General features: G+C 37.2%; 1 protein-coding gene across 1 annotated transcript; it reads left to right on the top strand.

Moving 5' to 3' along the window:
* The first annotated feature begins 9,254 nt into the window (after positions 1-9,254).
* Positions 9,255-12,249, top strand: LOC132160805 (transcriptional regulator Myc-2-like). Its single transcript, XM_059570505.1, has 3 exons — positions 9,255-9,414; positions 10,260-10,802; positions 10,931-12,249. The coding sequence occupies exons 2-3, from the start codon at positions 10,271-10,273 to the stop codon at positions 11,473-11,475; spliced, it is 1,077 nt and encodes a 358-aa protein (XP_059426488.1). The 5' UTR covers positions 9,255-9,414; positions 10,260-10,270; the 3' UTR covers positions 11,476-12,249.
* Positions 12,250-16,924: the final 4,675 nt, after the last annotated feature.

Here is a 16,924-nt window from a genome sequence, read left to right as displayed (position 1 = left end):
TTTCCGGTCTCTGACTGGACTTTAGTCATACTTGTCTGCTTACTGCATACTTTTTTTTTTTCTTCATAAGGCCATGTGAATGTGTATGCTGTGTGAATGACAACATTTTAAAATAGTAATATGCTACATATGTCACACGACCATATTAGGCTACGTTTTATGTCTAATTTAGCAAGTGGCATCTAGTTGTCTTTTTTTTTTTAATTACAAATGTTGTCCCATTTTAATGAATCGAGATGATGAAAATCACATCTGATGTGAGTTCCAGCTCATCTGTCATGCAGTAAAAATTCAAAGTCAATTTGATTGCATTGCATTGTGGGATACAGTACACAGTGCAGTATGTGGTTGCACACAGCACAATTCTAATGTGTTGGTCTTAGCATCTCTTACTAAAATTGTTATTTATTAGGACAGCAAAAAGGGCGTTTTACAGCTTCTTTTTTTTTTTTACAGTAATGATCATTTTCAGTGTATTACAGTATACCAGTATACAACCACAGCATGTTGTGTATACTGTATTATATCCCACAATGCAATCTCCTGGACTCGGTTCCATGCATACAGAAAGCTATGAAAAGTCACAGAAAAAAAATTGCAGACATATTAAAAGAAGTAGGCTATGTTATAGCCTGTGCAACAGTTCCGTTGCACAAATTGGCTTGTTCAGAACAACAAAACTCTTGCTTATGTGTGATATTGCTTAGTTGCATTAATTGCCAGTCTATCTGTGGGAGCGTTTTCCGCATATTAGGAAATAAGGAAGATCTGAACATTTTGTGCAACATGGGAAAGACTTGAAAATTTGCAAACTCTGCAAAACCGAGGCAAACTCTAATATTAGATGTTCTGTGCAACTCTGTGATTCACTGTCTGAGGAGTCTGATATTAGAGGACTGGAAAGTTGTGAAACATGGATGGCCGGAAAGAAAGAGAGGAAAAAGAGGAACAGATGATAGAAAGAATGTAAGGAACCTGTTGAGGATTTGGGTTTTGGAGGATTAGACTATTCTGTTTGAGGATTGTTTTTTTTTTTTAACAGATCAAATGTATATTGTTATGGAAATTATTTGACCCCTTTGTTTCGATAAGTAGAAGATGTGATATTGATTTCTAATATACTCATTGTTTTTACACATCAAACCTTTTCGGCTGTTAATAGTACGCTTGGAAATAAACATTTAACATAGAAGGCATTTAAAAAACATGTACTGGTATTATTTTACACCAAATATATTTTATTTATATTTTTTATTATTATTTTATTTTATTTTATGCAGTGTGAAAAACAAGGTTTCCGTCATGGCTATATTAGACATTTTATTTTATTTTTATTTGTCTTTAAATTTTATTTAATTTTTGCGTTGTGAAATGCACAAGGTTTTCTTCATGGGTATGTTAAAATATATAAATATATATTTGCTAGTTGCCATTTGCTTTGAAAAGTGTATGTGCTTGTTGTGCAAAGCAGTTGGAAAAGCTACATGGGTCCTAATCCCTATGAATAATGAATAATCAGACAGGGAGAGAGAGTGTTAATTGCCGAGTGTGCACTAAATGCTGACTGCCGGTCACATGTCAATCCATGAAACTAGCTCAGCATAGCATCCCCATCAATGATGAAGGAGCAGAAGGAGAAATCGAACTGCATTTAGAGCCTTGCATGACTTCTCGGTTCACTGTAATCTGCAGCTAATCTGCCATATATATTAATACAGCCGAGCTTTGACATGCAGATCATTAGAGACAAAACCAAAGAAAGACTCTTCACAGCTTATGCATCCACGGTTTATGCTAATGTATGATGCTCAGTGTGTAGCTTATTGATTGTTCGTGTGCCTCCGGGGGTGTTGAGGAAACTAAGGAGACATCTAGTCTTTGCATAGAGGACTCTGAGAGACAACATGCCTCGCATGACCTGGAGCAGTTAGTTATGCGCATAGGACAGAAGTTAGTGAGCAGTTACTCCTGACGAGTCTTAGCTTGCCTCGGCCGATGGGACATCTGTTACTACAGCTCCATCATTCACTGTCACTTTAAACACACACCATGCATTTGTTTTAAATGCCCATCCATCTTTTTTTGAGCAATAGTGATTACAGGCCAATTGACTGTTAAGTTGATAGGTAGGGATCATGAAACCTACGTTATGAAACAACAGAACAAATAAAAACAGAATGGAGTCTTTATGATCCCCCAACTGTATAAAATAAATAATTTTGCATTCTTTTTTTAAATTTTGCTTTTAAGGTAAGACACCACAGGTGAATTAGGGCATGGATCGCACCATACTTACTAAGGTGTTCAATCAGTGTATATGTTGTTATGATTAAATGTGCACCAATTTGTATACAATTCACAAAGTACAAAGCCATTTTTATTTTTATTTTATTTTATTTTTGTATTGTGATATGCGCAATGTTTCCTTAAAAGATTAAGTGTAACAAATAGATAACGTGAAATAAAAATAACATTTAAATATCAAGTGTTTTGGATGTTTTTTTTTATTCCACTGGTCTGAAAGAAGACATGCTATGGAAGAAAAATAGTCTAAAATCTCAAAAATGATCGGTACATAAAAAATAAAAAGATAAAAACCTTTTGCCTGCAGTGCCTGACATTACACTTACTAACATTTACTTGACATCTTGAAGAACATCTTGTGATTCAAAGAAAGCAAGAACATCTGACCATCTGTACAAAGAGTCGTATGGTCAATGTCATATTTGCATATTAGATTGATGGGTTTGAAATAGTGCAGAAAAATTAATTATTCATGGTAAAAAAATGATATAAAACATATGGCAAAGCTAGTTTTAGAACTTGGGAATGGGAAGGGCATAATGATAGCCATGTTAAATTTAGTTCTCTTAAAAAGGAACACACACAAAATGTATCCTGTGAATTTGACTGTGAGTTGCTTTGGATAAGTGCCTGCCAGTGTAATATGTCATGTCCATAAAGCAAGTTAAAAAGGTATAGAGACACCAGTTCTAAGAGGCCTCTCATCAGTCAGCATAACTGTGTTGTAATGTAGGGTAGAAGTGAACCAGTTATGTAAGTCACATATAAGGAGCTGAACATGCAGAGATTGCGAACACTGCTGGAAAAAATAACAAGAATGGCTTCAAAATGTGCTAACATTTCTGTAAGACAAACAAACAACATACAATAAATAAATAGCAAACATTTTAAATGATAATATTTGCTTCTCCATTATTACTTCTCAAAAAACCTGTTTTAAATGGACCATACTGAGATCACAAAAATTTGATTGTATGTCAATTTAATTCCATGTATTTAAAGCCATATAATAACTTTGTTTCAGAAATAAGGGTTTCTGCAGGTTTTATAAAGGTGAATTTTTAAGGAATCATTTGAAGGGAGCACAAAAGATCAATATGTCCTGTAAATGTAAATGTTTTCTGTGAAATTGATCAAAATGAAGTGTTTATAATTAAATAAGAATAAATGTCTCCCAGCAGGATCAAGAAAAATGAATTAAAAGGGATGTTTTAATCTTATTATAAGTACAATCTCACTTAATTTTGTTAAATTTTTTCCAGACTTCATTTCACATTTGCATCTCAAGTAAGTGATTTAAGGATGTTCAGACTGCATTTGAAAAAAAATACAGAGGAAGATATTCATTTTTTTTCCAATGCATGCAAAATTTAATGCCATGGCATGAATTTAACTCTTTCTGTTCTGACAGAAGAACCCTTTTAAGCGGTAAATTGTGGAATAGTGAGTTAAGCAGAAACCCTGAAAATCAACTGTGGTTGCCATTCACTTTCATTAGATATGCAAAAGAGCAGCTTGGACTGCTATAAATATATTTGTGTGTGTGTGTGTGTGTGTGTGTGTGTGTGTGTTCCACTGTCCCTTTAACATACTTTCATGCAGCATGAGCATGAGTCTTGTGATTTTAAGAATGGAGTATTTGGAACAGCACCAAGTTTACCATATAAAGACAGCAGACAGTGAGACATTGTTTTTGAGAAGTGGCTTCGGGAGCCTGCGATGAATGGATGGTTCAGTGGACGCCTGTGGCACGCGTGGCATCAGATTGCGGGTCAGTTGTGGTCACCACCAACTGTTATAGGGGCATGTGTGCCAACTCTCATCCCTACATGGCCAGCAGGAACGGATGTGCTTTACAATGTTCTGCTGATACAGGACCTCTCTGGCATCTGCCGTGGCTTCGCAGTGTCGGCTGTGGTACTCTTTCGGAGTATAGTCTAAATTTGGAGGTACTATGGTGATGCCCTCTCTCATTCTACCTCTCTTATTTCACTCTGCTTTAAATCGAGTTCCCTCCCGCTGCATATTTCCTCTTGCCACACCGCTTTTCCTCCACACAGTCAGGCATTATATCCCGAGCTCCTAGAAAACATACTTGTGTAAAGTTCAAGGAAGAGACTGAAAAACAGATCATCCCCTGTACGTTCCCCTCATGTGGGAGCCATGTGAGGCTTGTTTTTACTGCTTTGCTCGTCCTTTGGTCACGTTAGGACATCTGTACTGTTTGAAATCTTTAATTTGGTCAAAAACGGTCAGGTTATGCGGTCAGACCTTGAAAGAATGTTATAATTATCAAGAATTAAAGTGGGAATGGCTGTGGCCGGGTTGACCATGGTTTGGACCGTCTGCCGTACACATACAGATTGGGACATTGTTTCAGGGCTTGCATTAGGACACTGTCAGATGGGGAGACTCCCTGCTAAAAACAAAACAGATGTTTCTCATAGAGACGTGTGCTTCTGCATGCATCTGTTTTTCATTGGAACACTGAGCTCCTTCTGCTCTTTTGATCGTCTTCTTACTGGATGGATGTGTGTGAGTGTGACTCTTTGCATTCAAAATATATGCACAGGAAACCACTTGTTTCCTGTGCATATTAAAAAAAAAAAAAAAAGACTCATATGTGTTTATGACTCATATTTGATATTGTTCATCTTTAGGATTAATGATTAGAACAAACCCCTAACCCTAACTTTCTCCATACTAATTATATATATATATATATATATATATATATATATATATATATATATATATATATATATATATATATATATATATATATATATATAATTTGCATAATATTTATTTTGAATGAATTCAGCCATGCTTAGAAATCCAAATTTTATATAAAACCAAAAATATATTTTTGAACTAACATTTTTTCTTTTCTTTTTTTCATTTAAAAGCAACAGTTGCTTTACAACAGCTACGTCATACTGATTTGTTGTTTGACATATACCTGTTCACATTGCATAACATCCAAGTACAACGTGTCCTAGGGGAAGGAAAATGTCAAATTCAAATATGTCAAAAAAGTATGTATTGCAAAAGTAACGTTCGTAGCTGTTTTACTGGCTGATTCCTCCCCACTTGAGGGGCCCCCGTAAAGTCTTTAACTGTTGGTGGTATGCGGTCACATTGACCATCAAAAACAGAAGTGAAACATGTCATGTGTACTTGTAGGGCAGAGAGAGTAACAGTAAAGAGTGTCCTCTTCTTTGAAACTTATCAATGAACACTTTCAGTTTTACTCAACCTGTTGTATCGTTTCTCTAAACATCATTAGGTTTGAATCTTGCGCTAATAACATCTGAGGTGAAATCAATCTGTGACCTTCAAAGTATTAAGTATTGTTTTTATAGTATGTATAGTAGTATATTAATAGTTAACATCAACTATGAATGAAGAATACTTTTACAGCATTTAGTAATCTTGGTTCATGTTCTTTACATGAAAACATGTTCACTTTTTAACATTAACCAGGGAAAACATGAACTGATCAAATGTATAACTTTAATGCAAAGTAAGTGACTTTGGATAAATTCTTCTGTCAAATGCATAAATATAAATATATAAATACAAACCAAGTGATAAAAAATAAATTCTAGGTAAAATTTAGCTTGTTGCTAGTTATTAGTTAGTGACGCCGTATTTAAACTTATAGAAAAGTGCATATTTATATACTATTTTATTTATGTTATTTTTTTTTCTCTGTGCATTAATGAAAAACTGTAAAGAAATATAAAATTATAAATGTCGAAAAAAATCAATTACTGCTTGCTTATTGTAACCTGTTAGTTAATCATGCCTAATACATTAATTGATGTTGATGAATTTAAACATAAAGTGCATATTTGTATACAAATTTATGCTAATATTTATGACAATTTTTCTTTGTCAGCAAAAACAGCAAAGAAAGTAAAATGTGTGCATACCCTGCTCTCTAACCCAGATGATGAAATGATTGACATACTCTTATTTCCTAAGTTTTCTGCAAGTTTCATGTTTGCACTTCTGAGTGATTGAGGCCTGTTCAAATGCTTCCCTCACTTTCTTATATGCAAACGAGGAAATTAACTGGCAAAAAGAAGGATGAAGGTGAGTCCGTAACAGTCTCAAAGGAAGAGGATTCTATCTGCTTCCTCTTGAATTGGCCTTTTCCAGTGAGGTATCCGTTACATTCTGTGACTACAGATATGAGAGAGCATTAGTGGGTGATGTTCACTATAAGACCCCTGAGGAGCAGCATTTTTACAGTTCAAAACTGTTAGACCTACTATCACCAATTTACAGGCAAACTTCCCCCTGACACGTCCCCTTCCCCGCCACACACACCACACGCTTCTAAGCGAAGAATTAGGACACCGCTTGTGTTGCAATGCTTGATTGCCTGCAGAGAACAGTGTTAGGTATCTTGTTATCTTCTTTCTCTTCCTGCACTGGCGGCCGTCACTGAAGATGACAATATTATCAGGGGGAACAGCAAAACCACAGTATGCCATTGTAAACCTCACTTTCAACACCTTGTGGTCGGACTGAGTATTAAAATCTTCTGTCCATCCTGAGACAAGCTAACTTGAGCTGAATCAGCGAGGTTAAAGTTCACGAGAAGCAAGAAGGGCCAAAGTTGGAATGGCTTACTATTTCTGCCATTTCTTTATATGGCAAAAATAATAAGAATAGTAAGCTATTCCTAATTGCTATTTTAAAACCAGTTACATCGTGGTACAAACATGGTCAAACTATTTTAAGAAAGCATTTGCTAAGAAAAAAACATATTTTTGCCAGTTATGCAAAAATGTATAAAACATTATATACACAATCAAGTTGGACACATTTTACAACCTTCTAACACTAAAAGCCATAAAAAGGGTCATACATATGTAATATAAGAAATAAGGCGGAAACATTTAGTCAGTTTAATGCTATTTATTTATTTTTATTCTATGATGCTTTATGCTTTGCTTTTTAAAAAGTGAACATTTTGACTTTGTGCATTTTTCATTTATTATAACAAGTTTGAAGCATTCATTCAGAAAACAAAAATAAATTACATTCTACTAATTTTCTAAGGAACAGTGAACATGACTTTTAACAAGACACTTATCTTTGGACGTCTAGACATGTTCTCTTTTTATACAATACTGATAAGAGAACAAATAAACCTCATTAGAAAGGTGTAAACGCCACGGCTTTAAAATTGTGACATTGCTTTAAGCTGTGCTGCTGATGAGGCAATCCACCAAACAATGGGATTCTTTGTTGAATGAACACAAGCCATTTAAATTCCACCTCGAAAACATGTAGCTGGACAACATATGGAAGCTATTTTAGAGATAGCTAGAAGCAATATGAATGAGTGATGCAAGACATTTAAACAGTCTTGGACTACAAATGCCTCCCATTGAGTTTAACAACCACACATTGCCACAGCAAACCGCATGAAAGCTGGTCAAATGACAAACTTTCTCTAGAACGTCTATCCCAGACAAATCTGGCATATGACAGAATTACCTAAAGTCTAAAGTTAAGCTTTTTTTTTTTTTTTTTTTTAACTTTGTGTAATGTATTTTGGGATGAGATAGCATACTAATCAGTGTATACACACCTGATATTGCTATGTGTTGTGTGGTATGCATTGACTTATTACTAATGTTACATTTACTGAGCACTGCTCTCTCCTGTCTCTCTGTCCGTTGTACAATATTCATTTCATTTGATCTCATTTAATTATATTCAAATATTAAAAGCACTGTAGATCAAATTGTGGAAGATACACTAAAGGCCTGGTTCTAATATAGAAAGGTTAGATTATACGGGCCCTGCTGCTTACAAAGTTAGTGAATTTACTGAGCGATGCCGTACATCTGTCTGAAGTTCACTTGGTACACTAGCCTTATTTAATGGCCTCTAGGTGGCAACATTTATAGGACATTCAAAATACATGCAGTTCTGTACATCTGAGCCAGTAATAAGCAATGCGATTTACTTTTTCACTCATAGGCTACCTAATGTGTTATGTATCCTGAATTATCATTGCATTGCAAATTCAATCAAAATAGTTGCTTCTCGATTTTGAACCTACATATATATTTTTAGGCTATATATACATAACTTACATGATCATTCTCATTAAATACTGCTTCAGGATCATTAGTGTTGGAAAGCCCTGCTTTTTCATATGAGTATGCATTCCAATTAAGGGTAGAAAGTGCTGTATAAACAGTTTAAGAAGACGTGGAGCATATCACACTGTACAACGAACGAGTACGACAATTTTAGTATTTCCCTTTGTTGCATTCTGAGGTCAGTGGTTGTAGGGAATGCAGGATTCCGCCCATATGTTGAATTCGCGGGAGACTCATAAATCATTCCCGCGACCAGAGAAGGAGGGGTAACTCCTGCACGTGTTGAGCCGGATGCGATTCTTTTGTTGTGTAACCAGCGCCTTTATCTTCTTCGTATACCTTTTAGTCACTCTAAAGTTCATATTTCTATCTCTTAAGTCGCGTGAGATCTGCTGTAAGGAGTGTCTGTTTGAGAACACTATGTCCTTGTATGCATATATTACCCGCCAAAACAGACCACAGCACAACGTGATCGCAAGCATTCGTTCTCTTTTTTTTTCACTACTATGCAAACCCGGCATTTGTGAACTGCACACGTGTGTGAATTACACCCCCCTTGTTTTCTTGGAATTGTAAGGTTCACTGAGTGCAAGAAGCGCTCCGCCAGGACAATAGGTCCGGCCTATATCCCGTTTATTCCTCCGCTGCTATTCAGTAGCTTTTCCGTGAATGATTTTATTGCATATAAAGCTACAGACTATAATTAGGCATAATCACTATGAGACTTTTCATTCAACATTTGTCGAATAAGTTTTGGCGCGAGATGCGCGTAGTAGTACAGCAGTACATCGCCCTTTAAAGTAAAACGGTCTCCATGCGTCGCCACACCCACTGGCAGCTTCTGTCCGCGTGGGCTCTGACATGCCGCAAAGAGGATCTGTGGGTTTTCAACGTTTTTTAAAAATAATTTTATAAACATTTGTTTTATTTTGACCGACGGTTTCCATCGATTTTATTGGCCACAGAGTTTAGAAAAAAGGTAAGACGTTACTTTTTTTTTTTGCTTTCGTGCGTGTGGTCTGTCTACCGGCATTCCCTCTATATGATATTACAGCATGAACCTCTCGCTTACTTTTACAGTGCATTACTGGTAAAGAAGTGTTGGGAAGTTTCCTTAATAAAGCTTTATGGAGAACTTGTATAACTGTTGCTCCGCTATTAAATGCGCAATTTTAAAATACACAATTGTTTTCGTTGTCTGTTCTTTCACTCACACATCAATTAACCTGCATTTTGTACAGTCTATACAAGTATCAGCTTCGTTCTCTTTAAATAGTACTATTTGATAATTCCTGCAGGTATGAACATTGTTTTTAAAAATACTTTTATGCCGGTTTTTCATCATAGCAATACTCGGAAACTTGTGTAAGTAAAAAAAAAAAACTGCCACAGTAATTTAGAAAATAAGCATTTAAAGATTTTCACGCAATATTAAAATAGTTTTACCTAAATCGCCTTTGAAAAAGACGTGTATTACTTTGTTTTTGGTTATTAGGTTTTTTTTTTAAGTCAAATGTATGATTTAACTTTTTTTAAAGAGAGAAATTGGGAGTGGAGGTGCGGGACCACTTCCAGCTGTTCCACTGACATCATTACTGCACATCGTTACGCCCATGTGGGCGGAGCCACCATTGTAAACATGAATAAAAATGAGCGCGAGAGCCGGGGAAACTTTACAATACGCAGTGCATGAGAACAACACTTCGCAGACCCTTTAGAAATAGTCCGAGTTACTTGTTAGCTAAAAGCCGGGTGGACGCTCACTTGTGGATGCACGCTTTCTCTCATTTCAAAGGATTCATTTCTCGTGCGTTTCTCTGACAGGTTCCGCGAAGATGTTGCAGGCTTGTTCTCCACCGCACGACTGGCTCTGCGACTCCGAGCCACTGCTGTTTGATGACGAGTTTTGCCTGAGTCTCATGAAGGACTTGCAGTCCATCCCCACGCCGCCTCAGTCCCCTCCGATGAAAGCCGGGCTTGCAAAGAATTTATCCACGGTGGATCAGCTGGAGTTAGTATCTGAACTTTTAATAGAAGACAGCGACTTTCTCCAACTGGACTGGAACTTTACCGGCAGCGCTTCAGCAGCGGATTCGGATCCACTCTCGGAAGACTGCCTGTGGCAAAGCGACAAACCGAACGAGGATAAACTCTCCGCGGTGCTCTCCACAAGTCCCTTGCTCTCCGATATTGACACTGAGATTTTTGCCGAAATCGTCGGCTCTACGCTGGACTGCCACAGTGTGGCGCTAGCTTGTCAGGCTCTGGAGAGCGAGGATTTACCGCTGGACAGCCAGGAGCAGATCGAGTCCACGTCTGATTATGGCTCACTGTCCACTGAAGGAGAATCATCCACAAGCGATTCTGGTGAGTCTTTTGATTAATTTACCAAGTTTATTTTGCTATGATGGAAGATAGTATCTTAAAACTGGATTTAAAGTTTGCTCTAACTCCGTTTTAACTGTAAGTTGTATCATTATGTTTGTGGTCTACAGAGGAGGAGATTGACGTTGTGACTGTCCGGCGGTCGAACACGCAAACGCGTTCGCAGCACCAGCAGCAGCTGGAGGACAGTCGGCGCGAGCAGCAGCGTGCTTTGAAGCGCTGTCACTTTGAAATCCAACAACAGCACAACTACGCCGCCCCAAGGCCCGCCTCTCCTCCGCCCCCTCCCTCGCCTCTCAAACGCTCCCGAGGGTCCGGAGACTCCCACCGAAGCGCTCAGAGTACGGGACGCTCTCGCAGTCTGGCCTCCCGACAGGGGGTGGACACTGAGGATGAGGAAGAGAGACGGAGGACTCACAACGTGATGGAGAGACAAAGGCGCAACGAGTTAAAGAACTGCTTCCTTAGGCTACGGGACAACGTCCCTGAACTGTCCAATAACGACAAGGCATCCAAGGTGGTGATTTTAAAGCGGGCTAAAGAAAGCATCAGAAATCTGGAAGCAGACAACCAGAGACTAAAGCAGAAGAGAGAGAAACTTCGAGAACGACAAGAACGTCTGAAAGCCAGACTGGAGCAACTCAAGAGGTTGTGAGGGTCTGGGACTGAACAATGCCAGTTTTGGTCACTAGGTAGTGGTCTGGGACCCTGCTGGTTTGAGGACCGTAATGCTTGTGACTGACTGTAAAGACTATGATGTTTGAGAAGATTTTCCCCAACCTTTAAGTTCCGTTTGGAAACATGCATGGTCAATGCAAGAAACGTTCTCAGTGTTATGACTTTAGATTGTGTTAAAGTCATTTAGTTCTTGAGTCTTAATATGAAACCGTTTTGTTTGCTGTATATTTGATGAATAATCAGTTAAACGCATAGTTAGCCTTAAAAGAAACACCCTAGCTGATCCTCACACATTCTACCTTTTTGTTCTTGGCATAAACTTCTTGTTATATTTTGGGCTGGATCCAAAGGATGTAAAAAAAAAAAAAAGAGTTGAATGTAATTTGAGATGATTACGTTTTTATAGACTAATGTTTGCATTTGTTGATGTTCAGACTGGAAAGATAAACTATATTGGATTCATGTTCATGCATAGCTCGTATTGTTGAGGTCTGGAGTTATGGAGCGTATTCATATTTGAATCACACGCTGTTTTGACTCCACGTGTCTTTACTTTGTCAGTTTTTGTATGTTCCCTCCCATTTCTCTGTTTATCTACCTCTACCAGGAAGAAGCCGTCTATTTTATTGCCTTCATAATGGCAACTGTATAGGTTTTTCTTCACTTTTTTTATAATGTAAATACCACCTGTTAATTATGTATTATAAATTATTTAGGCTTTTTTTGGTTCCTTTGTAGGTTTTTTTTTTTTTTTTGAAATAAAATGTTCTGTTCATCTTCAGTGGCACTTTGTTTTCTAAAGTAATAAAGAATGAGCAAAATGACATGTCGTGTTTGGATCTTTTTCTTGGCAGCATTCAGAAAATCACATTAGAACAACATCAACCTAAAGATTTCAAGGTGTGGTTTCTTGACAGGTGAAATTTCTGGCACACACAGAGATGCACAAGACTAACAACCTTATAAGAAAAGCAGGAATGTTTGAGTGAATTTGGGTCAAGGTGAGGGGGTGGCAAGGTTGACATTTGTTTAAAGTCTAAAGGGCCTGATTGCAGTGGGTCAATAGAACACTGTAGGAGTTACCAAACTGAAACACTGAGCACAAACTTGCCCCATATGAATCCCATAAATGAACCTATATGCATAAGCCTTATTTTATAGTGAACCGAATTATGAAGCATAAACCATATATTTTAGTGTGACTGGCAAAAATGGTTCATTCGGTTTAATGTATTTCTCCTTTCATTTTCCACCATACACCTCGAAGGTATTATGGTTATAAGGATCTGTCATTTGTCATCACATAATTTACAATTATCCAAATTATATTTGAAAGTCAAATTCATGCTAGTATTCAAAAACAGTTGATGCCAGAAGCACTTGTGATAAATATTTTACTTACTGCCCTAGTTGGCTCTTGAAGAGAAGCAAAGTTTTATGATTCATTTAATGTTTAATGAAATGTCTTAAAATCTTTGTATTTGATAAATGGTACTGTAAAAATAAATAAGTATATATAAATATATAAGTATTATATATATGTATATAAAATAGAGAAATTGATGCTTTTATTCAGCAAACTTTTTTTTTTCAAAAGGGACAGTATAAAATATTTTGATTTCACACAAGCGCTGTTATTTTGAACTTTCTATTCATCTTGAAAAAAATGAATAAAGTTTCCACAAAAAATTTTTCAACATTGATAAGAAATTCTTCTTGAGCAGCAAGTCAGCATATAAGAATGATTTCTGAAGAATCATGTGACACTGAAGACTGGAGTAATGATGCAGAAAATACACCTTTTCCATGAGAGGAAAAAAGTACATTTTAAAACATATTTAAATTAGAATAATACAACATTTTGACTTTAAGTGACCTTTATCATCTCCATCAGAACACCAAGAATGTCCTGGCTGAAGCACCAAGTGTCAGAACAAGCTTTAGACCTCCATTACTTAAGTCTCCTTTCATCTTTTGTGCCTAAACCTGTTGGGTCATGGATGCTTTGGAGAGAATGAAAGGTTTGTCTCCTGACAATCTGCATTGTGAAGTCCCCATTCAGTCTTTAAATATGTAAATGTGCCGTCATCTAGACAACCGGCTCCTGAACCGTTCTGAAGCTGTAGACAGAGAGGTGCTAAAGCAAACAAAGAGAGACCATTACGAAAAAGACAAGATCTGGAAAAAGCAAGCACTCCCAGTTAGTTTCATGTTTAAGTCTCCGTTCAATCATACAACCCGTGTAATAACAACAGGTTTTTTTTTATCTTTATTGTCAGCCATTAAATTTCAGAGAGAGAATCACCCCAGGTCTGAACTTTTATCATTCATGGAACCTTTTCCTTTCCACCAAAGTTTTATTTTCTGCTGTAAAAAAGTTCTTTAGATTATTAAAATGTTCTTTGTAACAACAAAAATGATAATTTTTGAATGTTTTCAATGCTAAGGGGAACCAATTTTTTTTTCTTGCATCACTGTGAAAACCCCTTTATTTTTTGGAACCTTTATTTTTAAAAGTGTGTTTGCTGAAAAACACCAAATGAAACCTTTTCAAGAAAAGTCTGCAAGATACACATCTGTCACCGCATGACAATCTTGCCATTTTCTGCTATGTGTGAAAGTGTTTTTATCAGCGTTTGGGCTTTAGCCTGTTGGTCTGATGTGGATTGACACGGTTGGGTTTGCTTTCATCACACTAAAGTGTCTCTGGCCATATGTTCCCTCGCAGGAAGGTGACAAGAGACAGGAGCCATGTTTGCGCTGGGACGTTTCACTGCCTTCCTACTGCCATTAAAACATGAAAGCAGATTTTAAAGCTGAAACAGCTTTTTAAAGAATATTGACCATAAAGGTCACAAACGCAATCATTCATTACAATAGTTCATGCCAAAGAGATCAGCATCCTCCAAAAACATACTTTTAAGTATTAAAAAAGTGAAGTGACATTCAGCCAAGTATGGTGACCCATACTCAGAATTTGTGCTCTGCATTTAACCCATCCGAAGTGCACACACACAGAGCAGTGAACACACACACACTGTGAACACACACCCGGAGCAGTGGGCAGCCATTTATGCTGCGGCGCCCGGGGAGCAGTTGGGGGTTCGATGCCTTGCTCAAGGGCACCTAAGTCCTATTGAAGGTGGAGAGAGAACTGTACATGCACTCCCCCCACCTACAATTCCTGCCGGCCTGGGACTCGAACTCACAACCTTTCGATTGGGAGTCCGACTCTCTAACCATTAGGCCACGACTTCCCTCCCACGACTTAAAATCCAACCATTATGTCATTAAAAGAAATCATGAACTTGTATTACTTAAGGGCTAAAACATGATTTATGACAGCATTTCACATACACAACGGACAAGTAGATATGTCAGCAATGCATCTTCATGATTATATAAGTGATTGACACACAAATTAGATTTTGAGAAATAAATGACCGCTGGCTGTTTTCGGGAAAAAAATGCTTCTCGAGAAGTAACAGTCACTGAAGGTCACGCTCCAGGGCTCAGCACAAAAATGCCAAATAGCCAGTGAAATCCAAACGCTACGCTGACACGTGACGAGTGGTAGACAAGGACAGGTGTGAGATCTGTTTGAGGCCGTGATACACCCTCTAGGCTGTGTGGAAGGGGAGCGTCCTGGATGCATGTGTGGAGCTGGGAAAGTATTTTGAAGACAGTTTGAGATCAGTGCATGTGTGTGTTCAGCACATGATTTATGAAGACACACCACACACACTAACCACAGGGCTAAAGTTATAGTCAATTCCAAAGCAACATCTTCCCAGCATTAGAAAACAGGACAACTGCACTCGTGTCTTAAAGGCTCATCATAAGTCATTTCAGTCTGTCATTTGCAACAAACCCCAATAAATTAAGCCCTGGGAATAATGCCAACGGTTTATTTACATTTGAAATACACTACACAACAAAAGTTGACCAAAAAAAAGTTAGAGCCAGTCCACAGATTTTGGGCAGTTGAACTTGACCGATTTCACACAAAAAAATCTGAGTTTATGTCAGGCAGTTTTTTGCCATTTTCAAAGTCGGCAAGTGTATGATGCCTAATGCTTAAAAATCTCTTCAGGTTTTAAAAGTCATGTAGTGTATTTGGGCTTAAATAAAACAGTTGGTGTTTGCCATTGACTTCCATAGTTTTTTCTTCCTAACATGGAAGTCAATGGCAAACACAAACTGTTCCATTACCTACAATCTTCAAAATATCTTCTTTTATGTTCAACATAAGAAAGCAACTCATAGAGGTTTGGAACGACATGAGGGTGAGTAAATGATGACAGAACTTAAATTTTTGGGTGAACTATCCTTTTAAGGACTGCTGGGCAATATTACCTTCATGAATGCAATATGAAATCAAAATTGACCCAATTAATGCACATTATTGAGCATGATTCATCGGTTGCGTGTTGTATTTGTAATCTTATCAAAAAGTAATCAGCTTTCCCAACCTCTCCCTTCCAAAAGACTGCCATAAACAAATAGCTTTTCACAATCCAATTAAACCGGTCTCATTCATCATCCTTTTCCCACGGAATATCTTATTTCATTCTAAAATACATTCCATTACGAAAGTACAATTGGATTTTAACACCATTTCGTGTTGACTTCACATCTATGGCACTCAGTGCCTTTGGACCTCAGTGGCCATGAAACAAACATTACTCTTTCTTGATAATCTCATATACCCTTGTCATTTAACTCAGTACAAATATTACCAACGGAACAACCATCCCTTTTAATTTACAGGTTTTATCTTTAGAATAACATAAAAATAGTGCAATATGACCCGCCACACTAATTACATTTCACTTTCATCAGTTCAACTGATAAACTATAAACGGCATACTGTCACACAACTGACTTTACGTCTTTCAAGAACTGATGTCATAATTGCCATGAAAGCAGTTATTAAGATGTTGCAGATCATTTGCTGAATGTTTTCCTGATCTAACATGTAATCAGTTGAATAACTTTAGCTTCAGTAGCACAGCCTAGAACTCTTTCAACTCTGACAGTTGAAGAAACTGACAGTAACGTCCCTGAATTTTTAAAACAAAGTGGCTTTATTTTAATCCCAAGTTAAGTACATAATGACTCACAGGTTTCAGATCCATGTCCCTCTTTGCTTTGTTTTGGGATAACTGATCAAATAAAAAACAACAACATATTTTTGGACATTTACTCCAGTATTTCTGTAAATTTGGTGCATAATGATATACAGAACTAACTAGCCTGAATATCTAGACTAGTTTATCGTAAACTAATTAAAACAGCCTTACATTTACATTTATTAATTTAGCAGACACTTTTATCTAAAGCGTCTTACAATTGGGGAATGCATCAAGCGAATCATTTTAAAGTGACAAATAGACACAGGAAGTGCTCGTCATACCAAGTTGGAA

Source organism: Carassius carassius, chromosome 17 (genome assembly GCF_963082965.1).
Source record: "Carassius carassius chromosome 17, fCarCar2.1, whole genome shotgun sequence".
NCBI classification, from domain to species: Eukaryota; Metazoa; Chordata; class Actinopteri; order Cypriniformes; family Cyprinidae; genus Carassius; species Carassius carassius.
This window is presented reverse-complemented; position numbering and strand designations above follow the sequence as displayed.